The 26214-nt window shown below is 37.3% G+C and overlaps 1 protein-coding gene across 2 annotated transcripts; it reads right to left on the bottom strand.

Annotated features, from left to right (window-relative positions):
• Positions 1-958: 958 nt before the first annotated feature.
• csnk1g2b (casein kinase 1, gamma 2b) lies at positions 959-25714 on the bottom strand. 2 transcript variants are annotated; one of them, XM_043247417.1, is made up of 13 exons: positions 25563-25714; positions 21915-22326; positions 21549-21813; positions 13023-13092; positions 7912-8060; positions 7497-7731; positions 7119-7204; positions 6167-6251; positions 5931-6079; positions 5697-5777; positions 4133-4234; positions 2574-2680; positions 959-2071 (listed from the first exon to the last, which is right to left on the bottom strand). In XM_043247417.1, exons 3-13 carry the CDS (start codon positions 21774-21776, stop codon positions 2017-2019), a joined length of 1347 nt encoding a protein of 448 aa, XP_043103352.1. In that variant the 5' UTR covers positions 21777-21813; positions 21915-22326; positions 25563-25714; the 3' UTR covers positions 959-2016. The 2 variants fall into 2 exon arrangements, with proteins under 2 accessions (XP_043103352.1, XP_043103353.1); XM_043247418.1 differs by lacking the exon at positions 4133-4234 and having other exon boundaries at positions 21549-22326.
• Between the last annotated feature and the right edge of the window lie 500 nt (positions 25715-26214).

The following is a 26214-nucleotide window of genomic DNA, read 5'->3' as shown; positions in this document are numbered from 1 at the left end:
TCACACCCGGCATTTATAATACACCAATTACTAAACGGGTCTTACTAAATATGAATGGCCCGCGGGCAGCATCTTATACAAAATGCAATTTAATCTTAATCCCAATAAATTTTAATTAAAACTTAATTTTTGTTTTACACACACACACACACAATATGGACAAGTATTTGGGCCACATTTCATAATTATAACTGTGTTTCAATCAGATCCATTGCCACAGGTATATAAAACTAAGCATGTATCCTTGCAGTCTGTATTTACAACAACAAAAAAAAAGTGTTGTTCTGAGCTCAGCTTATCTGTACTAGGTATCTCTCGGTCAAATGTACGTGGTATTTTCGGAAAGCAGAAGTGTTTAAGAACAGAAGCAACTCCGCTACGAAACATGAGACCATGTTAACTCAGAGTGGGGTCGCTGAGTGCTGAGGCGCGTGGTGTGGAAGAGTCACCATATTTTGCTGACTCCATTGCTGAAGAGTTACAAACTTCCGCTGGCATTGATATCTGCACAGATAGACTGAAGGAAGCTTTAAGGAATGTTTTTTTTTTTTTTTTTTTTCATGTCTGAGCAGCTGTGCAAGCCTCACATCAAATACAATAGCAGGAGTAGAGTGGTGTAAAAGTGTGTTGCAACTGGACGCCGGAGCAGTGGAAACGTATTTTTCTTTAAGCAGACTTCTGAACTGCATCGTACCGAATGTTAAGTTTAGTGGAGGATGGATACCGGTATGGGGCTTTTTTTCAGTGGTTGGACTAGACCTCTTACTTTGGTGAAGGGAAATCTTAACGCTTTAGATTACCAAAATATTTTGGTCAATGCTTTTTGCTTCCAACTTCGGAACAGTTTGAACACTTTTCTATTTCAGCATGACTTAAGCACAACGCAAAATCCAGGACATGGTTGGACATTTAAAATGAACAATGCAATCATTAAAAACAAACAATGCAGTACACTTGCTTAAATTTTAAACATTTTACTTGGAAAGGCACAAACTATGATTTCCTGGTAAATAAATTTTGATGTGAGAAATAAAACAAGTACATACTTTTCCTTAAACGGTCCTTGAACAGATATCAGCCCTGTGCGGGACGCGCTCCCACATCGGTTTATATAGTCTGTCGTTTGTCTCGTCATTTCATTTCAAGCCCACTTTGTTTCTTCTTTTTTTTCCAAAAGTGCAATAACAACAATGACAAGAGAATAATATCCATTTGTCTCTCCGTCCCCCACAGTACCTGAGGCCAGTAACTGTGCTACAGAGTCCGCAATGACCAAAAAAAAAAAAAAAAAAAAAAAAAAAAAAAAAAGATTTTTTGTTTTTATTAAAAAAAAAAAAAAAAAACAAGACAAAAAGAAAGCATTTCCAGGACACTACAACTGCTTTACAACCCAAGGATTCCTTTCAAACAAACAAAAAAAAAAAAAAAAAAAATTAAATTACAGGAAAAAAAGACTCCAGAGCCTGGTTGAGATGAAATGTGTCCTGTTATTTTGTAATTTGGTGGGTGTCGTTCCCAGTGCAGAGGCGACTCCTGCCCTCATGTTTTTAAATCACAAATAAGATCTATTTCTAAGAAAACTTAAATCATTTGTTCACTGATGTAACGTCCCCTGATCAACGAACAATAAACGCTCTGCATGGAAACACCATAGTATACACCAACTGTTTCAAACAGCATCTTTTCACACACTGTGGTCTTATATCATCAATTAATTACTTATTATCATCTTTTCGTGTTTATGTGTGATTTCTTATTTTACACATCTTCTTATGCATCTTCAATATTCTCCATATTTTTTTTTTTGAAGGAACCAGAGTCTGTTGAACAGTCAACATCATTCCTATGCACTCCATTTAGTGGTGAAGCATCTATGAAAGAAAATGTGATGGGGACAGAGAGAGATAGAGCGAAAGATAGAATGACAGAGAGAGAGAGAGCTAGATCTGTGTATTTGCTTGCATTTCAAACTTAACAGTGACCAGAATGTTTCAAGTTCTTTTCAAAGAGCAAGCTTCACTTGTGCCTCTGAAGAGCTTTCCTCTTTCTTCTCTTAAAAAAACAACAGCACCTAGAAAGAAAGAAAAAAAAAAATCAGAGAAAAATTTACTACAGACCAAAAGGAATCTCTCATTCAAATGTCTTAAATGAAATTATGTTAAAAATCGGAGAGCCCTGAGGCATAATGAGGAACATTAAAACAGTATGGGGGCATTCATATAGCAATTTGATGTGACAAAATTAGTCATTCATAATTCATTTTCAATTAGAATTTAAGAGCAATAACGATTCAAAGTTGGCATATCCAGCGTCGAAACATTTATGCAAAGAGCGGTGACAACCAACGGTAATAAACATGGCAAAGACGATTTTACAGTGATTAACTGGTCTGCTATGATTCATCTCCACCCACATATAGGGATAATATGAAACTGATAATGAGCAAAAAAAATGATTTTACGTAATTTGTATACAAACCTTAACACAAATTATCTTATTTTAGAACAGAATGAAAATGGATTGTTATTTTAGGAATGACATGGTGCGGGGGGTTCCAGTGATCCTAAACTTACTTTGTGTCGTCTGCCACCTCTACTTCAGCAGGTGCAGTGATGGGAGCGTTGGAGTGTCCTGCGGTGGGGTCGTCTGTGTTCAGCTCTCCATTCGTGGAGCTCATGACCTGAAGATCACACAGACAGAAACAATAAAGACATGTCATTCAATCCCAAGAGCTGAACCAGGCCTATTTATTTTAGTGTGGGACTTTGGAAAGTCACAATTTACACTTTAAAGAAAAAACATATGCATCCAGCAATGGGTCATTAAAACTCGAAATCAAAATGTACAGGTTAAAGGAATAAGCTTTAAATGACCAAAAGGGCACACTTCTATCAAAGTATGTGAAATAATACATGTATTGAGATTTTATCAAAATCATTTGACAGATAAAACATACAAAGTACCTAAAATATTTACCTCAACCAACTTGTGCAACCACAACAATCATCCTTAAAGATTACACACATATATGGAAAAAAGGGGGAAGTAAAGAATATTCAAATGATTCATTAATCATGAACATTCCTGGTGATCGACTGTCCTGTAAAGTTCAACTACTATTGTTAATGAAAACTAAACTTTAAATAATTTTTCTCATAAACTAATGTTCAGAGGTTTAGGATCAATATGTTGTTTGTTTTTTTTTTACAAGAAATTAATATTTTTATTCATCAATCAGCTTCTACAAAAATGTTCAGCAGCACAATATTTGTTAGCACCAAATATAATGGTGTTAGCACCATGTATAACTTCTGACATGCTGAATAATGTGACACTGAGGACTGGTGCAATAGCTGCTGGAAATTCAGCTCTGCCATAGGAATAAACTTATATGATGATATTCAATGGTAAAAAATTATTGTATTCTTTCACAACATTACTGTTTTTAGAGGAAAGACATGCAGTCTTGATTAGCAGAAGAATCTTTTCTGCAATAACATAAATAGACTATATTGTAGTTTTGAATGGTTTTAGTGTATCACACAACTGAAACATTTTCTAAATAACCAAACCCCACTTCAGTTTCAGAACTAAAATAAAATCTAGAAAAATTTATTTTTCAATAAATTTGACATTAAAACAAAAACAGATAAATTAAAAATCTTTGAAAAAACTAAAACTAAACAACTAATTTGTAAGCACAGACGGAAAAAAGTTAAGTAAAAGCAAAGTCAAAAATTCAAAACTATAATAACCTTGTCCCTAACATGACTGCATTCAAAAGGCATAATTATCTATATATTATGTGTGGACCCTAGGAAAACATTCCAAAACCCAACACTAGGTGGCACATGTGTCTCATCAAGTGCCTTTCAAATGCACCACATAGAGTTTCTCTTTTGAAATCTATCATCATCCACTAGATCCTATCAAACCGTGAACTGCTCTCCAGCTAAAATGCTTGATGGCTTCTATTTAAAACACACGGTATCTCCAAGGAACGGCACTGCCACCATCTGTAGTATGTTCAGAGCCTAAAGGAGCCAAGCTGAGCATCACAGATGAACGAGTGTGAAAGACAGAGAAAAGCAGCCATGCTCACTCAAAAAGCAACACCACGAGCAAGCAGTACCTGCACTGAGCCCCCCAGCCTCTCGGCTGTGAGATGCGACCCCAGAGTCTCCTTATTGGTCACTGGAGTGGGCTGGGACTCACTTCCTTTGGGCTCGGGCGACTGATCGACAGTGGAAGGGCATTTTGGGTGGGGAAGCGTGGAAGGCGGGTGGGGTGAGATGGATGGAGATTTTGAGGTATGATGGGAAGGGGTGGTGGGTGAGTAAACAAACAAACGAAAAAATAAAACATTAAATAGAAGACATCTCACATGCAGAAGCTTGCTCAATTGCTATGATAAAAGTTAGAAGTGAATGACACAAACTAATAGAAGTAATAATTAAAAGAAAAAAAAAACCAACCCAGCAAGCATGCAGAATTAACAAAGACGGCTATTAGAAATCAAAGCAAGGTTTTTTTCCCTTAATAATGACATGAACACTACCATTATAACTTTTAACATTGTTTTTTTTAAAAGACATGCAAGTACAAGCAGGGGCACATATATGAACAGCAATCTTCTACAAGCAAATTTGCAGCTCTATGTTAGTGGATGTACATCAGGACACATTTGATACATTTAAATATGTCAGAAGAATGAAGGGATGAGCCATAATGTAATCTAAATTTTCAGAGTGGCATCCTGTGCTGCACTGAAGAACACTGTCTGTTTGTTAGTGGATCTATATTGGGAACAGGGGCACATTTTGGCAACATTTTATTTTGTGATTTCACTGGAACATGGAAAAGCAACCAAGAAATGGTGTGTGTGTGTAATGAAAGCAAGAACACAAAATCCAGACAGACAAATGAAAAAAAAGTACACTACCATCCAAAAGCTTTGGGTCGATAAGTGTTTTTTGTTTAATTTTTTTAAAGCTTTTTTTTCAAATAATAAATTACATTGTAAATGCATTGCAATTCACAATATTAATAATACTTTATTTTTAATATAAATAAACGCAGCTTTGGTGAGCTTAGGAGACTTCTTTCAAAAATATTTTAAAATATTACTTCTGACAGAAAGGTAGTCTATCATCTAGACAGAAAATCTAAACAATCAAAATAAGACAAAGCAGATGTAGAAATATGTTATTCGTGGACTTTCACCATATGGCCCTCCAGTCAGAACATTAATGCCCTTCAGAAAGTAAAGACAGTGCTGATGCCGCCACTGAACCGAAAGCATTTTGATTCAGCAGCAGAGAACTTTGTTTCTAAGCAACTAGCCACTAAAACAGATTTGTTTACGCCAAGCAAGGCACAACTAACCAGCCTTCCATCCCACTAATTAATGAATGATGTTCAGAAACTGCATTGCACAACTGTAACATCATGCCAAACTTGAGCAACTCCTCAAACAACTTTTCCTGTCATCATGACCAAAAGCATCAGGGCTTAATCTGATCGGCTGCATAACTAAAGAGGAAAAGTGGGAAGGGTATCTGGTATCTGGCTTCAAATGTGTAAGATACATCCTACACTGCACTGGAGTGAATGAGATGTACGCTACGACCACCTAGAGTGATTAAGAAGTGCACAGCATACTTCCCTTAGGTAGATCCACTCAGAGTTTAACTCACCTGGTTTTTGGTCTGCGGTTGTGCTTTGTCTCTGCTGCTCGGCTGGGGTGTGTCTGTGGGGATGGGGCCTATAGGTGTAGGCTGTAAAAGGCAACAATGATCTCACCATTAAGTAAGTCTCTCACTCTCATACACTTGGAAATAAACCCAACGTAGCATGACAAAGGCATCTGACAGCTGAAGTACACAAGAAAAGCATTGAGGAAGTATCTGTGGGAGGAAACAAACACTCACTAGAGGCTTGCCGACCCAGTCGTACTCGTAATCAAAGACATAGCCGTTCCTGTCGAAGAGGTCTGTGAAGAGCTTCCTCAGGTAATCGTAATCTGGTTTCTCAAAAAAGTCCAGTCGTCTCACGTATCTCAGATAGGTGGCCATTTCCTCTGCAGTGTCCGAAAACAGGAATGGTGTTAGTTCAAGGAAATGCAACATGCTGCCGTGCTTTACATAACCGAATGGATGGCGCTAACCTGGGAAGCTTTCACATAGCACTTCGATGGGCGTAGCTCGCTTGGTGTCGCCGATTTTCTGGTAACGTTCTTTCAGTGTGTCCGCCTGTATGAAAAACACACAAATGATTTCTCACCAACAAACTCATCATGTAAGAACCAACCTGGCTGAAATGTAATTAAGCATATGCAACACATAAATCCAGGGCAAGATTTTGCCTGTGGCTATTTTTTTTAATAGGCAATTACTCGCACAACAAAAGAAGATTGGTTTACTATTTTTTATGTTTTGTTTTGTTTTTTTTTCAACATTGGCTTTTTCATTTTCACCCTACTGTCATGTGCCTTCCATGTAATCCCTTTAAGTGATGAATTAACAATGGTGTGAGAGACAGCACTTCAGCAGGCAACAGCAGAGCAGCTAACACCTGTGTGCGTTCAGAAGCAACCGCAACGGCCATGTGACTCATTGCTCTGTGACACATGGCTGAGCAACTGAAGCACAACGCGAGCAGCTGATATGTGCATTTGTTGTCATGTTATCACACTTCTCAGTTACACTACTGTTAAAACATTTGGGGTCAGTAATACCTTTCTTGAAAGAAATTAATAGGTTTATTTAGCGAGAATGCGTTTAAAAGTATAAAGTGTAAAGATATTTGTAATAGCAAAAAAAAAAAAAAGAATAAATCCTGTTATTTCATAAACTTTTTAACACATCAAACAATACTGAGGATTATCAAATAAATTGAGCAGCAGGATCATGGGACGAAGACGATTAAAGCCATAAAATTTTTTAATTGTATTTTTGATCAAATAAATGCATCCTTGATGAACATAAGTGACTTTATCTACAAAAAATATAAGTCTAACTTTCAGCAGTATACATGTGCATAGAAACCTGAGGATTATTTTATTAATGCCACGAATATAAAAAAAAAAAAATTCAAGAATGAGTGGAAAAATAGCAAACCTTCAAGCCCTGCCAGGGCAAACTGCCTCTCAGGAAGTACATAAACATATGGCCCAGTGCTTCTAGGTCGTCCCTTCTGCTTTGTTCTGAGGTGGAAGAAAAACAACAACTGTCACACGTCACTCTGATGGATGCAACAGGTACATTTTCGCTTGTAGAGTCAGACAGGTATATTTAAACCTACATGATTAAATGGGTTACATAAATATGAGTCACTCAGGAAAATGAAAGTATGTAATTTAAGGTGGGTTGCTGATTTTATTATTTTACCCCTTTGCCCAAGAAATCAGTTTAAAAAAATAAATCTAGAAAATTGACATTTTGGAAACACAAGGCTGGTTTTCATAAGAAAATGAAAGGAGAGTATTTAGTGCACACCTTTTCCCAAATGTGTGTTGATACTCATATACCGGGCAGTGCCAGTCAGGCTCTTATGCTCTCGGTATGGGATGTGTTTTTTGGTCTCGGGGTCTATGTATTCTTTGGCAAGCCCGAAGTCAATGATATGAATGGTGTGCTGCCTCTTAGACCCCGGCCGCCCCACCAAAAAATTCTCTGGCTTGACATCTCGATATATCAAGCTCCGTGTATGAACATACTCCATCCGTGTTATCTGGAAAAAACAAGGAAGATGCTGTTAAAGACATTCTGGACCAAAAAGAAAAAAAAGAAAAAAAAAGGCCAACAAAAACATGCCGGAGCTGAACGATTCCTAGAAATCATTTGCAAAACCGCCAAAAGAAATCCTAAATGTGTAATGAGACAAACCAAAATTGCTGAAAAAAGCGCTTACCAGTTGAATAGCTATCATTAGGACGGTCTTCAGAGAGAAAGTGCGGTCGCAGAGGTCAAACAGGTCCTCCAAACTGGGCCCAAGCAGTTCCAGAACCATAGCATTGTACTTCCCACAAGGGCCAAAGTAAAAGACCTGAGGAACTCCCTCTGCAAAGACAAAACACAAAACCCAGTGAAATACAAATGTACAATCTTTAATCTCCATTTTTTGTGTTACTATTTTTGTAAATCCACCACATGTTTAGCATCCTGTTCACAGCCAGTACAGGCCACCGTCTCCGACAGGACCCATAATGACAACACCTTGAACAAAACATTACTAACAAGCCCTTGGAGAGAGAGCACATCATGCAATTCATTAAAACAGCAACTATCTCACGCTCAGAGAGTTTAGAGAAGGGCAGTAAGACAGCTGATCTGTCTCACGTACATGATTCTGAAAGGTTAATAAAGGCAGGACTGAACATCAAAAACTATATAGCACAGTAGAGGTAAATAATATTCCAAATGAAACCACATAGATTGGTATACATTTTCTACAGCAATTATGCAAAACAGTGCTTTGGGGCGAGAAATAGGCAAGAACAATCAAAGAGCAAAAAAAACCTGGTAAATTAAAGAAAAGAGACTGCCCCCTTGTATTGCTGCTAACATGACTATTATCAACTAAAATGGTTTATTTACTTCGGTTTAAAAAAGAAAGCAATGAGAAAAACATCAAAACAACAAATACATTTAAATATGTGCATATATGTGTGTGTGTGTGTATATATAGCTAAATATAAATATGTACATATGTATATTAACATTAAAATTAATATTAACAGAATGAATATATATATATATATATATATATATATATATATATATATATATATATATATATATATATAACAAAACATTTTAATATTTTATATACACACACTCATAACTCATGCTTTAAAAAAATTAATAAATACTGTACTATTTTTGCTCATATCACCCACCTCTAGCACCATACTACAACCTAAAGTTACAGACCAAAGCAAATAGTCTGGTGCAAATAGCAGGTGTTGAGCAGAATTACTTTTTTGCCGTCTTTGAAAAAGCAAGCATTGCTGTGACTCCACAAAACAAGACCTCAAGGACACACAGTTCTTAACTGCTGCCCAATGCCAGTGTTTCCAATTCAATTCCAGGTCGTCTGTGCCAAATCCCATGTGTGTGTGTCTTCTTCGGTCCAATGGTCAGATGCAGAGGCGCATGAGACATACGGAGACCGCGAACCTAGGAAAACCCAGCTCCAGGGAGGATTAAAGAAGGATTTACCTGATCTGGCAAACGTCATTCCCACGGGTGGGGGTGCCGAACACGCGCGCGCACACCTGCCTGCACTTTAGCCAGCCAGATCCGTTTGGAAACCACAACGATGATGGATCTGCCCATGGCAAGAGTGCAGCCAGGAAGCTGACTCATCAAAGCACCAGATCGGGGGACTAAACCCAACGCCAACTCGGCAATCAGAAGAAGGAAAATTATAACCATGCGCAGCTGGATCACTTCCTTGAATTGTAAACAAGGCCAATGGCAGGTTTTTAAAGTGTTTTAAACCATAGAGAAAAAAACTAAATATTTTCACTATTATACAGGCAAAAGATATGGTTATGAGAGAAAGCACAGTCCAATTTATCCATGCAGTATGCAAAAAAAGCTGCACAACAGAGAGGCATGTGATGAGCAGTAATTACAGAGGCCACAAAAAATATTTTGACAAAGTCACAGCTCTCAATTAGGAATGAACCGTTACATTCTGACTGATAAAGATAATTAGATTGTTTTATTTTTGTGTTATGGCAGGTGTCCTATAAAGCGGTAATGATAAAAATGTAATAAAATAAATAAATCTTAGTTTAATAAATTGTCAACGTGAACAAAACAACATGAAATATAATGATAGTAAAAGTAATATAAAAACCAGCAGAAACATCCAACTATTATTTAATATCACTTGTAAGCTGATAAATAATCAATTTAATCCTGATAAATAAAAAAATTTAAAAATACATGCATTTAAAAAAAAACATAAAAGACTGCATAGAAGCATAAAGAAATACAACCCCCACACCCCCCAAATACATCAATCAATAGATTCATGATGTCCGTCATCAGCATATCATTTTTAGTCGATGTATGAAATCAGTTGAGTTCATACATTTTTAAACATGGCTTAAGTGTCCAATCACCTATGCAGGCATTCTTTGCCTTTATGGATTTTTTTTTTTTAACTGTGGTGCACCGTTGCACTTTTAACAGCCTCTGTGCAGTGACGCTAAAGTTCAACAAGGAGATTTTCTGCCATATCACAACCCCACTCACTCACATCACTAACAGAGCCTGAGAGAAAACAACACAACTCATTGTTCATCAAACACATGTCCTCTCAGAGCAGACACACTGGAATGTCAAAGTTTAGCACACATGCCCGAGCAAAGGCTTGCATATTAAAGATTCAGCATGCAGCCAGAGAACAACAAGGCCCTGATTCCATTAGCGGGACAGTGGAGAAGAATCAGGGGCTGAAACGTGATCGCTCTGGCCAGCAAAGGTCCCAGTGTGATTCAGGAGATGAGAGGGCTTGTGTTATCCGCCCTGCTGCATAAAACATCCACAGCCTGCGCTGCAGAGAGTTCCATGACCCTTTTTCCCCCCAAATGTCAGAGATTGAACGCAACGATTGAAAAGCCACTAACCAAGTCAAAGTCACATCATGCAACTCAGCTAAAAATAACTTTAACTAAGCTTTAATCAGCAGCACAATAACAATTAAACATTTAAACACAAGCTATTTAAAGCAACGCGGCAGCAGCAAATTCCCCTTCATTACTTTAAAATGCCTTGTGCTTTAAATAATTGACAGAGGCATAAAACTGTATGACATTTAAAGTACAAAACTGTTGATGGTGCAAAGCAGAGATCCTATTTATGATAAATGCATCATTCTACTGTAACATCAAAAATTAGAAAGAGGGTGTGGAAAAGTGCCCCAGAAAGTATCCTAACATGACCTGGACTCCTTTTCCAGGGAGGTGGAGAATTAACACTCTTCTTTAGCTGCAGGTTTAAGTGAGCAGAGGTTCTCCGGTGGCTTAAGATGAGTCTCACAATGGCAGATCCTCTCAAAGGATTCTCTGCTGGAAAAGCTGGAGGCTCTAGTTTGGTTGTCTCCTCTTAGGCTTCATAAAGCCTTTAGATCCAGATTTTACAACTGTAAATCACTGGATCCCGCTGACTTGCTTTGTGTTCACTTTGAAGCGACGGTTATGCATTACCAGAAAGTCAGGTTGTGTAAGATCCAGGGTCACTTTTAAAAATTTCAGGTTGAGAAACTTCTTTGAAGCTGCATTCATCTATTTGGAGCCTGGTGGTCTTTTGTCCGTTCCAGTATTTTGTTATGTCTTATGTCTGTATCCTGAGATTTAGGCCTTGGATTCAGGGTCATGATAAATGACATCAACAAAAAAAGCACCAGAAAAAAAAAGAACAATCCAACACTCGCAAGACACATTAGTCCATAGAAGAAGTCAGAAAAAGAGCAACAATTTCAGGGGAAGGTTTGACATATGAGCAACGTAAAGTGCACCAAAACACCACAAAGGACACTTAACCCACAACCAAAAATATTTTTGGGGGTGAATTATTCCTGTAATATACCTCAAAATCTCAAAGTCACAAACAACAAAATAAATACATGGTTTCTGCAGGTTCTTTGGAGGTAAGGCAAATTTTAAGATCAAACATAGAAAATAAATGAAAGGTGAAACAATGCTTTATAAATAAACATTATATAATACTTACATAATTATGTATTTTGTAATATATCAAGTTTTGTAAATGTCTGAAGATATTTAAAACACCATATTTATTTGAAAAGCAAAATTACATGTTTATAAGTTCATAATTAAACCAAAAACAAATATCAGGCAATTCGTCTCTCGTGTGTCTTGATTTAAGGATGTTTAGACGTTCGTATTGGAGAAATACTGACAAAAATACTGATAGATATCCATTCTTTGCAGCTTTTTTGTAATAGTTAATGCTTTTAGTTTAAAAATGTAATATTTTCTGCTCCGATTTAAGACCTTTTAGTCCTTGATGTGCAGAAGCGTGAAAGACCTTTTTAAGACCCGCAGAAACCCTGAAAAAAAAAGTCAAACAATAAAACACAAATGCTCACGCTTTCTTTAGCTTTGTGGGAAAAAAACCTGGTTCGAAACAGCAGCAGCAACCTAAACACGATAGCCATTCGTGTTTATTTTCTCTTCTCGCACTACAGGACATATGGCTTTCTTCTAGAGACGAATCAGTCACGTGCTGGACATTCGATAATGGCAACCCAGCCGCGAGGAGTCGTGTAGTTATAAATATAGCAGGCCTGCCCTGCACGCCTGCACTTTCACTGGCTATTAATGTTGCAGGGCCGGCAGCGGCGGCTCCGGTGAGCTGGCAGAGGATCAGATCCTGGCTCTGGAGACAGGCGTTCAGTGAATGAGATCATTGCATTGCGGGGTGGCTACGAGTCGATGTGAATAAGAGCAGCACTTCATGCCAGTCAACCTTCCGGTTGAGTGATCAAATGGATGGAAGCATCAAGGATTTGTACAAGCTGCTCGTCCTTTTCATTGTAAGGCTTAAAAGGATCAAAGTTCAGCCTTCTGGCTTCACAAAATGTATGGTAATTACAATCAAAATGGCCGAGTGTAGCTCTCCAATCGCACAGCTTTGAGATTTTATCTGTTATAACCTTATTCATGAAGCAAATGATCATTTAAATCTGGGAGGGAGGCACACTGAAGCATTACATAATAAATAAGAACGACATCTTGTAGCGGACTTCCCCCGAGTAACCACTCTCCTTGTACCCCCTTAATCTCAATCCCATTTAAGACCCCTCCCCCTTTTCACTGTCACTCGCTGCTGATGGGTGAAGCAGCCACATCAAAAGGTTGGAAATCACCGCCCCCACAGTTCTCAGCACACAACTAAAGGATGATCGGTCTCATACAGGATGAGTAGGTGGCAGCTTTTCATAAAGCATATAACATACGATTCTAGAAAGGCTGTTAGGTTTACCTGAATTTCCCAGCTGTTTATAAAATCTATACTCCAAATGGAGTTGAGGCGCCCTGGATTTGATTGGCTCCTGAAAGAGAAGAAAAAGACTAGGTATTAGAGGATTACAGGAAATAATCAGAACCTCACAAATATAACAAACACAAATGTGTGATAATCCTCATCTTTAAGGAAATACAATGGTAATTTTAGCGTCACATATTTCTAGTCCACCTTTTTTTTTTTTGCACATTTTCCAACAAAACACCATTTTGTAAACTACTTGGGGTCGGTAACATTTTTTATAAGGTCTCACCAAGGATGCGTTTATTTGATCACCAATATAAAAACAGTAATATTGCACAATTTAAAATAACAGTGTTTATTTTTATGTGATTTATTCATGATGACGCTGAATGTTTAGCAGCCATTACGCCAGTCTTCACTGTCAACGTATTTTTAAGAAATCGTTCTAATATGCTGATTAGGTGGTTATGAGACATTTATTATTCTAAATGGTTCAAAACTTTGTTTTTCCCCTCTCAGGAATCTGATAAATATCACCCTTTTATTAAAAAAAAAAAATAAACAAAAAACAATTATTTAAAATAAATCAGCTGTAAAATTAGATTTGTGCTCATTTTGACTTCAAACTCTCTGAATCAACTGAATGGATTATCAACACATAACAACATATTTTGGTTTGTAAAGCTTGATTGAAGGATGCAGTGGAAGTTATTTATTTGTATGTGGCCACAAAAGAAGTGTCATTTTTTTAAACAAATAGGTAAATAAATTAATAGACAATTTAAATGGAGAAAAAAAATACAAAAAGTAAATCTAAACAACAAAGACAGCTAATAGAAATGTTAAGTGCATACAGATGGCACAAGCGCTCTTCTAAAAACTGAAGTGGGATGGCAAAAGAGAAGCCAGTGCCAACAACAGGACCGTATGGGTTCTCATGGCCAAACTAGCAGCGTGTTCTGTCACCCTCCCACATCTTCTTTGTTATAAAGAATCCATCCCTGCACCCTTTATATAAGTCAAGAGAGATTGCCTGGAAAAAACTTTCCAGTGGTTAATGGCCTGTAACCGAGAACACACTGAGCGAGTCCTCAATCAGGTGTCACGTTACAGAGCCGTCAGAGTTCAGCAGCCAGGCCTCTCCATCTCCCAGAGCCTGCTAACAGCCACCTGACCACAGATGTGCACAAACATGACCTTAATGGTGTAACGGTGGGCCTGTGATTACTAGCAGGCTTGATGTTTGATATTATATCAGGAATAGTTTATACTACTATATAATTAATATTGTATAATTATATAAATTAATTCTAAATAAAATAAAAGTAAAATAATTGGCGAATCATTACTGATAATGGATAGTAAAAAAAAAACGAACCTTGAAATACTAAAATAGCACAAAAAATTTATTAAATATCCTAGACACATACTATAAAAAAATGTAAAACAAAAACGAATAAAAATAACAAAAACAAATTATGAAACAATTTAAATAAAATTTCCAGTGTCCAGTTTTTGACACTAAAATAAAACAAATTCAGAGTCACATGCTCCATCAGGAATCAGGAATTTTTTATAAAATTTGAAAAGCCTTTATTGTTATTTTGATAAATTTAATGCATTCTTAAAATAGTTTGATTTTTTTTATTTGAATGGTTTAGTGCGGCATTGAAAGGTAAAATCAGTAGAGTAATGCCTGGGTTAGGTAAAACCCTACAGACTAAGGGCTCTATGTTCTGGATTCTAATGGTTCAATCCAGCTCATGTTACTTGCTCAGAAAACGGGTAAACACAGCGGTGCAGAGCTGCATCTGTTGAGCTGTGATGTAACAGTGGTCAGGCACTCATACGGCTCTTTCCAGGAAGAACAGTGAAGGGATCGGACAGATTAAGCATGCCAGAATGTCCATCCAAATCTCTCAATTTTAAGGGGAAATTTTACTGATATAAGATGTAAGCCTCTGGTAAACATCTAAACAAGTTTGAAATGAAACATTAAGCATCTTAAATTAATAAATAAATAATAGCACTGATGGATACAGTTACACTCTTTAAAACAAACGACGCATCATGCATTCAAATCTCTGGGATTCTCCTCTGTTTCAGTAACTTTGCATTTGCTTTAGTTTTCTATTTAATGAGATGGTCTGATGCAGCTAGCAGATTTCATGCAAACTTTTGAAACACAGTTTCTGTTCATGCAAATGCCTCATCATCATGAATCACTGTTATAAACATGATGCCCAAGGCCCATTTTGTGAGCACTGTGCCATGTGCAAATACGAGAAATCAGTGCCCTGTCTTAACACCCATACAGAGCTCCACCCAAAAACAAAAACATGCCCAAAGCTCAGGGCACATAAGTATATCAGGAGATGTTCTCTTCAAATCTAAACTCTGAAAATGAAGGTCAAATAACAGTAGAGAACATACACAACCGATATGAGCTAAAATTCATAATCACAATATGTCCAGACATATTCAATTTTTTCCTATATTTGGAGTATTGTGAACGGTGATACTGCGTTGCCTGCTACAGTATTTTCCCCGTGTTTCCTTCTTCAGCGTCTCTGTCCTGTGTTAATAGCCGTTTACAGACTTTGTAATATTTCCACACTTTATAATATTTTCAGATTAGATATCATCCAAAATAAGTGTAAAAGCTGATTTAGGTCTGCTCTAGCAGGGCGCCTCTCTCTCGGATGAAGCAGTAATCACATTCACAACCAATTTTCCTCTACAATATGATTAATTTCAAAGACAAATGGGATATTCAACAACAAAAACACAAAAAGATTTTATCAGAATTCAAGAATTGGATCATGAAAAGTGGTTGCTACTTCATAAAAACAATAGGAATGGTTACAAAATAAGAAGGCTAGATGACATTAGCTGAAAAGCCCGATGAATTATTAATTAAACATTAATAATAAGACCAGGAACATAAACAGGATGACAATTGTTGGCTTAATTCTCGCTATTAACAGACCTTTAACTAAAACTTTTGCCTCAGGTTAGAATTGGTCCATATACTAAAGTGCTTGCTTTCATGTTTACTGCTGTATTCGAATTTATTTACACTTACACATTATTTATTGCAACCACACCTGATTATATTATACATTAACAGCCATATATTGGACTATATATAATCATAACAACCAAATCTAAATGTAAAGTCTAAAACAGCAAAAACATGAATGATCGTAACTCATTGTTCTGTTATAATATGATATTTGTACTGCAACCGAGGACATCAGCTAATCCAAAATCAGTTCCTCTTTGACTTTCCAACTGACTGAGCTTTGAGTATGAATGTTCGTTCTTCCCAAATGACACAACTTAAGGCAAGTGAGAGGGGACAACCATGAAAAGCATTTCTACAAACTGAAGATTTAATGTCATTAAAAGAGCTTGAAGGATGATACTGAGCAAATCCACCGCGCAGAAATAATTCAAGAGTCCATGATCTCATTTTAATGTGAGGCTCTGTGCCTTTACACCAATGCCATTATGAAACACATATAATCCAAAAAAAAAGACTGAGAGGCTGAACGGAGTTAATCCTTGTCAGTCAGTTGTAATCGATGATATCATCTGCTGCATTAGAGGACTTTAGTACATCTTAACATGGAGGATAAAGTATCACCGGCTACAGGCATTACTTAATTAAAAAAAAAAAAAAAAAAACACACATTTCAGTATGGGTTGTTATATGATGAGCTAAGCAATGCACATTGATTAGAAAATGACCTTTTACTTATGCAATTAGCCAATAATAAGCAATGGATCATGAAATGGTAGTTGCTTATTGTTTATTCGCAGGATGTCATGTGAAATATATCTTTTTTTGTTTTTTTATTTAGAAGATTAAACAGGTCAACATTAGACAGAGGAATAATTTCACAGTGGTTAGCTATCTATTGATCTGAAATACCCAACAATTTGTGAGATTCTCCACATAATGTCCTTCAAGACACAGATTATATGTAATCTGTGCCTTGAAAGCCAGCCTCAGTGTTTAAACGTGTTGGCATTTTTAGTGAGCTAATCATCTGGAATAAACTGGTAACTCTGAAATGACGTAGAACTAACCACACGAGTGGACTCAAAAAGTCAAAAAATTCTTGCAGAAAACGCTTGAGGAGGTGCACAAACAACATTCACTACAATGCGCAGGCAAACTAAATTAACTAGCACGTCTGGGCCCCAAGGACCATCTGCAATGCCAATTGTGTATGTGTGTTTTGATGAGGTGTTAGAAAAGCCAGGTGGGGATCCATCATTATTGCTGACATGGGCTTAAGAGGGCAGGTTGCACAGCCAGCAGCCCACAGAATGAGACTGCTATGGATATGTGGATATACATATATAAACTATTTTCATCTGCACTTTATTTACTTTATTTAAGATATGCAAAATGACATTTTCAATACCAACAAATTCTCGCTAAATTAGTTTGACTTTCAATTTGCCTGGCACAGATAAGATTCAAGTTGAAGCCTATATTTAAATACATGGTGTAGGTAGTACCACGCAATTGATTAAATACATAAATATTATTTAGTATTCATTCAATATAAAGTTAACAGTTGTGATTGTACTGTAATTTTACTAATAACACTATGAAATTAAAGCAAATAGCAATTAAAGATTAAACATTTTAGTTCCATAAAAAAAAAATTGGAACTATAAAAATATAATTATATTCAAAATTATAAAAAGATTTTTTTAAGACTAACATGTACTAAACACTCTTTGCACAACAATAGTTAAAACATTTAAAGACAACTTACAACAAACACTCAATTGAAAAGGTTTCTAACAGCAATGTGAGAAGCTAAAATACATTCATGATACTAGTCACAACCAGGGCCTTCAGTCTGAAGCAATTATGGTTAAAGGTGTCGAGAAGTCTGGATAAGACAGAAACAGCTGGTCTGTGTCCCGCTCCTTCAACCCCTCGATTTCAGATCAGATTTCAGAGTCCCAGATAGAGGGAGAACAGCTGCAGAGGTCTAACAGCAGAGCTTCATACACAGACTGGTACCACTGTCACTAGTGTGAGCAGCCCGGGGGAGATGAGAGAGGATTCCAGAGCAGGCCGTCATTTGCACTGCAGTTTAGGAGCAGATGTGACAGGCTTAATCTACTCTGATTAAATCAATCTTCTGCTTACTGACAGAACATTATGGACAACTCATTGCATATTCTTCAGGAACACATCCCTGATCAACATGATCTCTGAAGACAGACATACTTAAAATGCACCGGTTCCCCATATTCATAAGCAACAAGAGGGATGCAGGGACAGACAATAAACTCATATGTAGAATAGGCAGCAACCCATAAAAATTTTGTTGAGGGTCCTGTGGACTTAAGCTACAGCCCTGTCAGATATAAAATTACTCACACTGTGATATTACACTTTGGTCATATCCCCAAAGGGACGAATATCTCATTCAGCTGTAAATTTCTCTCTCTTGGAGCAGCCTAGCTGCTGTCAATCATCTAATAGAAGCTGTCAATCACTGCAAGAGAGATCCAGTCCTTCATTTTTAAGCAAGTGCTTATGGACACCATGACAAAACCAATCTTCTTGTCTAGAGAATGTGCCAATTTATCCATTCCTCCTGCTAACATGTCCGTTTCTCACATTTCCAAGCTCTCATTCTTGAATGATAAATGGATGAATGAGAGAGCGGAATGAAAGCGATTGTATATGGGTGGGGCTCAGACTCCGATTGCAAAAGAGAAATTCAATTTGTGAGGCCAAGGCCAAGCATCACAGAATCTCTCGTACAACAAGATCTGTGGACACATGTACAATCAAACAAGCCACAGCTCTTATATCACTCCAAAGTAGCTGTTTGAAAGCTGTCATACATGTATTACACAACTGGGATCCCCAGCACAAGTGTGTGTGAGAAAGAGAGAGAGAGAGAGAGAGAGAGAGAGAGAGAGATACTACGTAGTGTTTCCACTCCTCCGCTCTGTTCTAGGTCCCTGGTGAGCCTCTCAGTATGGACTGACTGGAGCACTGTGTCGACAAGAACCAGGGAACAAAGGGAACCTTTCATCAGCTTTATTCTCTCTCCAACTTCTGTTGTTTCTCCAACTCTCCTCCTTTCTTCCCCCCCTTCTCCCACTATTGCTGTTCTAGGGATTTCGTCAGAGGGTAGAGCCTGACTGTGGCTCTTTTCTTTCTCATATGTTAGGGAACCGTGACAGAAGTTCACCTTTGCTCAAGGTGCAGCTGTCACCAAAAAAAAAAAGCTTTTCAATGCTTATCAATTTTCAAAACACATGATCAGTGTTGGTTTTGGTAAACTGCTGCCGAGTTGAGTTATCGGGGGAATTGCTTGTGAGCAGAATGAAGTATAAACATGAACGTGCACAAAGCTAGAAGCTCAAACAATGACAATTAAAGCTAATCCTGGATGTGCAGGTGCAAAAATCAACATTAACACAGTTAATTTTCAACCTATATCAATTCTGTGACACGATCAAACAACGAGAATGTTTAACTGATCTCACAAACTTGTGGTAGACTCATTAAATAAGCAGAAGGCAGCTGGCGAGGACTGTGGGTGTTTTGAGGTTTTAGTGCTCAGTGAAAAACAGACATGCAACATTCTGCCTGACTTTGCATTAGTAGACAAATCCCTGAAAATCAAAACTAGGGCTTAGATCAATTAATAAATAAAATGTATTAGCCTTTGTAATCACACACAACTTTTCATAAGACATTACTTTTTTTTTTTTACTTTTACTTTTTTTATTAACATCACTACATAAAATCTATTTAATATAAAAGATGTACTGAACTTTCTATTTATCAAAGAACAATACAATAAAATGCATCACATTATGTAAAATTTCAACACAAAAACATTAAGCAGAAAAACTTGTTTACTATAAAAACTGATAATAAGATGTAGCATTTTAGAAAGACACGAAAATATCTCAGAATATTACAGCTTACACTGTAGATGTGATTAAATAAATGCAGCTATGATGAACATAAGATGCTGTTAAAAATAATTAAAGAAGAATCCAAAACTAAGTATAAGTTTTTAGTAAACATTCAGCAAGTAAATATTGCCTTTATTTATTACTATTTACTAGTATATTGATATATATAATGCAGAAAAATGGCTGAAATAACTTTTAATAAAATGTTATTAAATTATTATAGAAATATTATTTTCAAAAAACAATTAAATATTGCCCAGCCCTATTCCAGCCCTATTACATATGAAAGTGGTCAGAAACACGGTGGCTTGGGTGAATCATCATACTAAATAATTTTAGTACTAAAATTACAGTGCTTGACTTCATACTGAGCAGTTAAAAAGGGCTTTGATAGGCAACAATGCAAAGATAATGAAGCCTTTGACGTTACTAATGCAAAGATAATCATATCCTTCACTGGAGGATCCGGGGAGGAGGGCGACTAAGTGTGCACACGCTATCTATGACAATCCCTTTCTCGTAGCGCCAAGTTACTCAACGGTCATTTCCCAGAAAACAGGACCTCCCATCAACAGCTTAAAATGATCCCTATAAAACTCCCATCAAATAATAAAACACTACATGGACTTTAAATAGCCCTGAACTTTGAGCTTCTGTCTGGGTGTAGCGCGAATTGAATACGTTTCAGATGTCCCTTGTGCTGTTTATGAGCCAAGCGCAGATACGTGAATGAAAATTGGAAGAAATCCAGTTCTGTATGACAGTCCCCTGGGCGGCAAAATCTCTTCACACATTTGACAGAAGTGTCCTGAAATAAAAATGGGTTTTGGGTGCCTATTTCCTCAAAGGCTCTTGTCATGTTTACTCATGTTTTAGAAGCCAAACTGAGCCCACAGAGAGTGTGAGGAATTACGTCATAATAACCACTCGCCACAAAGTCAGCGAATACTTCGTTGCGCTGTATGGATGAACTGCCTGCCTTTTTACAAGGATAGCCTCAAACTCATTTGCATTTATCAAAAGAGCAAAAACATTAACTTGTTTTTAACTTCTACTTGACAGTCAGCCAAAGTTAACAAAATGTGAAAAATAATTGGTATCATCTTTCTCGCAAATGAAAACTCCATAACGCAACCCATCAATAAACGTCTTATTCGCTCATTAAAAGGAAATAAAAATTGAGTAAACGTCAACAAACAGTCATAATGATTTATTGCATTTTCTAAAACAGGGACTATCTTTGTGCTTTTCTCATTAGCAATTACCCAAATCTGTTTCGGAAGTTACACTAGCCCCACTGAAGTGTTACACTTGTTGCTGTGGACAGCAATACATACAATTTTACCTACAATCTACCAATTGTGATAACGTATTTACATGAACTGTAAAAATGTGTATATAGAGGTACCGAGTGTAATGTTAAAACATTACACGTTAAAATGTATTTCAAAGCTGCATCGGGAGCCATATATTTTATATAGAAACATTAATGAAACATGAGAAAACGTGACATTTTCAGCATAGTCTTTGCACATGAGCACTCACCAGTTTGATGGCCACATATTCGTTTGTGTAGAGGTTCTTGCCTAGCCGCAGTTCGCCAAAGTTTCCACAGCCGATCTTCTTCCCAACTCTGAAGTTGGGACCAACCATAAGGACCCCAGAGTTGGTCCCCGTTCCCCGGCCCCCATGTCCAGTTCTACTACTTGCTGTTTTCGACATCCTTTTGCCTTCCTCTGTCTCTCCCTTCCCACCTCTCTTCTCAAAATCCATAAGCTTGTGATACCCTGGCCTCTCCACGGTTACTCCCCTGCCATGCAAAACAGAGAAGTTTCAAAACAACCCCCAGGAAATGTGTGGGGATGGTGGCGAAAAGACAAAACGGCTGAAGGGGTTAAAGTGTCTATATACTGATGATTTTTGAAGAGCAGAAACCGATGTCTTCTGCAGACGTGGTGGGTATCACCGAAAGCGTTGTTCTTGCATTAATCCTTCGGTGGATGGGACTCCTTTACAGTACGGTTGGCCTCAGAGTAGCATGTCACTGCCTGAAGCAGGCAGGTTGTGCTATCATACACACACATACAGACGCACACGCACACACTCACACATACACCCACAAACGCTCCTCAACACTGACATACACAATTCCTGCTAGTGGAACCAAAAGACTGAACGTCCCCTTGTGCTCCTCATGGTTTTGTTGAAGTCAGTGTTGAGTATTACCAGGAACATTCTTCATGTTCTAACACTGCTGCAAGCAGACTCAGACAGAATCAGCATTAACAGGTTGGAGCAATATAGTCCGTCTTTCTCTGGATACCTGAAAGACAATCAAAAGAGAAGCAGAAAACAAGTTAGTATCAATTAATCGATCTTGCACCTTCTTGATATACCAGCCCAGAGAAAGATTTCATATTTACATAAATCTCTCACTGAACATTAAATTTGCATACAATGGCATATTTATTAATATATATATATATTCATAGCAAAATTGTATAACAATATATCAATTTAATATACTACGTTTAACCTTTATGCAATAACTATTAAATCTTAAAGTTTAATATTTGTTTGAAATTCAAAATGTTCCATGCATTTCCGGTATGACCATGCATTAAGTTAATTATTTTTATTACCATGTCAGCATCAGAAAATATATACATACACTTTTTTTTCCAAAACATGCATGTGAGAAACAAATCTTTCAATCTAATGAGAAAGGAGTTCTAAACTTTTCCTTGCATTTTTAAAAAGTCCTCCACTACAAAAAAAAATTACAAGCAGCATATGATGTTAGACAGAAGCATGATGGGATATTCTAAAGCACAGACACTAATCCTGGTCCTCAATGTTCATGGAATCCATTTTCAGATTACCTCAAGGTCTAATAAACCAAATCAATAAAAGCAAGAGACAAAGCACTGCATGCTAGACATTATGGGAATGCATCCTCAATGGATATGGAAACACAAATGGTTGTTAGTTTAGAGAAATAACCAAGAAAAAAAAGAATCATGCAGTCACCGTTTTGGCAATCTAAGCAAAAGGAGTCCATTTATGACACTACACCAACAGATTTGGCTGGTCTGCCTCCAAGCCATGAGATTTTTTTCAAAGTGTGGAGAACCGACTGGTTGAGAATTACAAGCCTAATAACAGTGCCCATATCAGTTTCCAATTCCAACAGGAACTTTGACGACACCTGTGTGGTTGATAATGGAGAGGGGAAGCGGTGTAGAAGGTCAGAGATCTCTGTTGCACACACCACCCCCTCTCCAATCCAGGGTCAGCACTGCTGTTAATGTAAATGGAAAAGAAAGTCGGAGCAGGTAATGCAAGAACTATTGGAAAGACGGACGTGCTTTCCTTCAGAAAATGCACTTAAAACGATCAATGGCAGCCTGACTGGCTGTAAAAGGATACCAGAGCTGATGAGCAATATACAATCAGCTCGGCAGAAAAACATCTTTGACACTTTATTGAGGCGGATTTTCACTACTTAATTTCAACATCCAAGGCTCTGTTTGTTCAGCAAGTGACAAATGCGTCAGAGCAGCAATGCATTAGATTATTAATGCGCGGCTCATTTTTCTAGTCCGAGGAAATTATAATACTTTAGCCTGTGCAAAAAGAATTATGAAAAATGATGCCCCGTCATTCAGCAAAATAAATGCATCACCAATCACGTCGGCTTAGCTTTCATAACAATTACAGGGGGTGCCGGACAGCCCTTCAGAAATGAGACCGAGAATGTCCAAACATCAATTCTCAATATATGAATCAATCATTAAAACAAACATTTAATCTTAATTGCACACTGCAGAAGCTACACAAAGGTGAATAACAAACACGGGATTACGTAAGACATTTAACAAGCACTACAATGATTTCAATATATAGCCTGAAAATATGAATAACTTCAAGGAGAGCAAGTGATAGTTTCGTCAGGACTGGCAGTCAGTCATGTCTTCCGACGGTCTGTTGGTGGCAACCCCATAAAATGCTGATTACAAGCTCAAACACGGACGAAATGGAAAACCATGCCACAAGGCAACAGTCGAAAAGGGATCGGATATAATTACAACATCTGTGGAGTACTTCTGCAACAACTAGTGCAGAAGTACTGATTTTAGGACTATTACTTGGATCACAAATATCTTATCAATGAATGACGTCTGAAAGTTTGAATGACTTTTAACTAAGATAGCCTAAACATTGCAGATACTGACAGAATCTGGCTTCGGTTTCACATTTAGAGAAAGATAACAAACTAAGGGATGAATCTCACAGATAACGAGAACATCGTCATAAAAAAAAACACCTGATGCAAAAGTGCATCAGATAAAGCCAAAACGATGACCATAATACCATATAATCTGGAATTAAAACTGTCTGACTAATAGTGGATGCCAAGTTAGTGCTCACAGCTGTTTTGAGTCACTCTGCCTAAAAGAAGATGATACAGGCAAGCTAATAACCCATTTATAACTTTTTTCGAAGCAAAAACGAACTAGGTTTCCTAATAGCAACTTCAGCTTTGTGTTTTAGCTTTCAAACAGGAAATATGCAAGTGTCAGAGGCTGTGTAAAAACCAAACCAAGACATGCTTTTACTTCTCAGATAAGCAAAAGAGAGAAGCTGGTGCCATAAAACTACTTCTATGTTGATCTATAAGGCCTTGTGTGGTGTCAACTCAGACAAAGAGAGAGAAAGAGAGCTGCCTGGTCATTTATTTCCTTAAGCACAGTGTGATTTTCCATACTAATTTGTTTAGCCTCTATGTAAAACTGTGAGATACAGTTTAACGCTGCTCTTGTTTGCTGTCTGACACCCTTCTATTCTGATAACAGACCAAATTGTACACAACTCTGTTTTGAAATGCAATTCATAGTTTATAATATATGTCCAAATTTAAGCCACATTAATCCTCACTTGCTCGTGAGCTTTATGTTTTAAAATTACACGGTTTAACTGGTGATGACGCCCTTGACATAACAGATTTCCATATCAAAGTCTAAAATGTCATAAAATATATTTATATGAGATCTGACAGTGAAAGTGTAACCTTATCTCGTCCGTCCATAAATGTTTTATTTCATAATGAAGTGTCAATCCTAGAAAGCTTCCTATTCCGGCCTAGCAAAAAATACATTCTTAAACACTTTAACATTAGATATGTCTTTAAAGACATCCATGCTATTTTCTTTGAGCCTTCTTGTTGGCCAGTCGCTTAAAAACGTCCTTAAAATGAGTAGCTGTCTAGCTGAGCCGTCTAATGTGAACTAAATACAGGTCGAAATGTATTTCGTTTTACACCTAAAGCCAAAAAGATTGCCTCTCGTATCCGAAAAGGGAAGGAAATACCGACAAACCAGCTAAACAACTCCGAGCCTTGTTAGACAAACATGACAATAATCCTCCACAAATGAACTAGCTTAGCAACCCACCGGCTAGGCTAACATCATATTAGCCGTTTAGCAGCGAACCTTTCAGTCTTTCGATTAAAACGAGCAGAGGAATGTTTTTAATTAGGAAACATAAAGATGTTTTTACCTGCGTGCGAGTTCCCTATGTAGTACGCCGCGACATGGTCCTTTATTTATGCTCTGAAAAGTGATTTAATTTCCCACTAAAGACTAGCCCGGCTTCGCTGTTGTCTCTTTAAGCCTACCGTTTCGGTGAGCGAAGCTCCGGCGTCACCCGACACTCCCATTGCTGTGGATACGCTCTCAAAAGTGCGTAGATGGTTTGGTGAATACGCGGCTGTGCTACCGCGCGCAACAGAAGCTCCCTACCGTCCCCATCTGGAGAAAAACTCGAATGTTTTGCCCGGATCAACAGTTGAGGGGTTCTTTGCTGGAAACACTGCAGTTAGCTTTTGAGAAAGAATATACAAAGATTCGTTTAGTTTGAACGAGGATGAGTAAATCTTTAGGTCACAGGCCTACCTTGAATATATTTCTATAAAGGTATATTTATAATAGGTTTCTGCATTAAGTCCATTTTCAAAAATATAAACTGGAAATTATATTTTAAGATTTTAATTCTCACATTATTTTTTAACTAAAAAAAAAAGATTCGTTTTGTATATATGTTAGAGAAACAAAATATAAGCTATTTTTCCTCTACCCATTAGGGTCAATTTAGTAAATATTTTATATATATATATATATATATATATATATATATATATATATATATATAT

This window comes from Puntigrus tetrazona, chromosome 8, assembly GCF_018831695.1.
Source record: "Puntigrus tetrazona isolate hp1 chromosome 8, ASM1883169v1, whole genome shotgun sequence".
Taxonomy (NCBI): domain Eukaryota; kingdom Metazoa; phylum Chordata; class Actinopteri; order Cypriniformes; family Cyprinidae; genus Puntigrus; species Puntigrus tetrazona.
Note: the sequence above shows the minus strand (reverse complement) of the source record. Positions and strands in the feature narration are given on the sequence as shown.

Coding starts and splice junctions, on each gene's coding strand:
- csnk1g2b (XM_043247417.1), bottom strand. CDS start 21,776: ATGGATTTTGAGAAGAGAGGTGGGAAGGGAGAGACAGAGGAAGGCAAA. Junction 6,252..7,118: donor TGCCCTGGCAGGGCTTGAAG/GTTTGCTATTTT, acceptor TTTTTCATACAG/GCGGACACACTGAAAGAACG. Junction 5,778..5,930: donor ACTGGGTCGGCAAGCCTCTA/GTGAGTGTTTGT, acceptor TGCCTTTTACAG/CCTACACCTATAGGCCCCAT.